Source organism: Morus notabilis, unplaced genomic scaffold, assembly GCF_000414095.1.
Source record: "Morus notabilis unplaced genomic scaffold, ASM41409v2 Scaffold1527, whole genome shotgun sequence".
NCBI lineage: Eukaryota > Viridiplantae > Streptophyta > Magnoliopsida > Rosales > Moraceae > Morus > Morus notabilis.
In genome coordinates, this window is record NW_010365947.1 from 150,361 (window position 1) to 151,100 (window position 740).

The following is a 740-nucleotide window of genomic DNA, read 5'->3' on the forward strand; positions in this document are numbered from 1 at the left end:
GATTTAGCCTGTTCCCAAATCAGAGCACAATGCTCCCCCCGAGTAATGACCCCCACCGACCCCTACCCCAACGCCCTCCTACCGACCATTTTTCCCTTGGCCAGAGAAGCTCCAGCTTTCACTGTAACTTCACGCGTGAGTTTGCAGAGCACCTCCAGGCTTTTTTTTTCTCCTCTCTTTTCTTTCAGTTTTCACTCCTTCCTGTGGACTCCTCTTTGCCTATAAACAGCCCAACCCACGGCGGACCCCTGTTCTGGAGTTGATGAGAAATGCTTCAGGTGCTCGAGTGATTGTGAGCGATAGACGGAAGCTCCACATCCGGTACCAATTTCGCCGATACTATGAAGGTACGGCCATTTATCGCCTTCACCGGAGAGGGAACAGACGGAGTAATTACAAAAGTCCTTCATCTGTGTTTGGAGCTCTGCCGGCGGTGTCCTTCATCTCCTCGTCGAACTCGAATCAAGTCAGGGTATGTCATCCTCACTTTATTTTCAAATTTGTTTGTACACATCATTACCTGGAATGGGAGATGTTGGAACGATAAGGGTATGCCGGTTCTTCTTCAAGGTTAAGCACGATCTCCTTTTTCTTTTGTTTTTGAGTTTCTAAATCAATTTTATCAGTTCTGCTCTGTTCCAGGGTCTTAATTCATGATCTATTTCCCTATTTTACCAATTATTTTATCCGATTCCGAGTAGTTTTTTGAACTCTCTTTAGTGTTGTTTTTATGTTGCCGC

The 740-nt window shown here is 45.7% G+C and overlaps 1 protein-coding gene across 1 annotated transcript in view; it reads right to left on the reverse strand.

Annotated features, from left to right (window-relative positions):
* Nucleotides 1–410, reverse strand: part of LOC21387915 (ribulose bisphosphate carboxylase/oxygenase activase, chloroplastic) — a 20,316-nt gene extending 19,906 nt beyond the window's left edge. The window contains exon 1 of the mRNA XM_024172746.1: nt 196–410. Within this exon, the coding sequence (XP_024028514.1) occupies nt 196–410 (215 nt within the window). The remainder of the gene's footprint in view (nt 1–195) is intronic.
* Between the last annotated feature and the right edge of the window lie 330 nt (nt 411–740).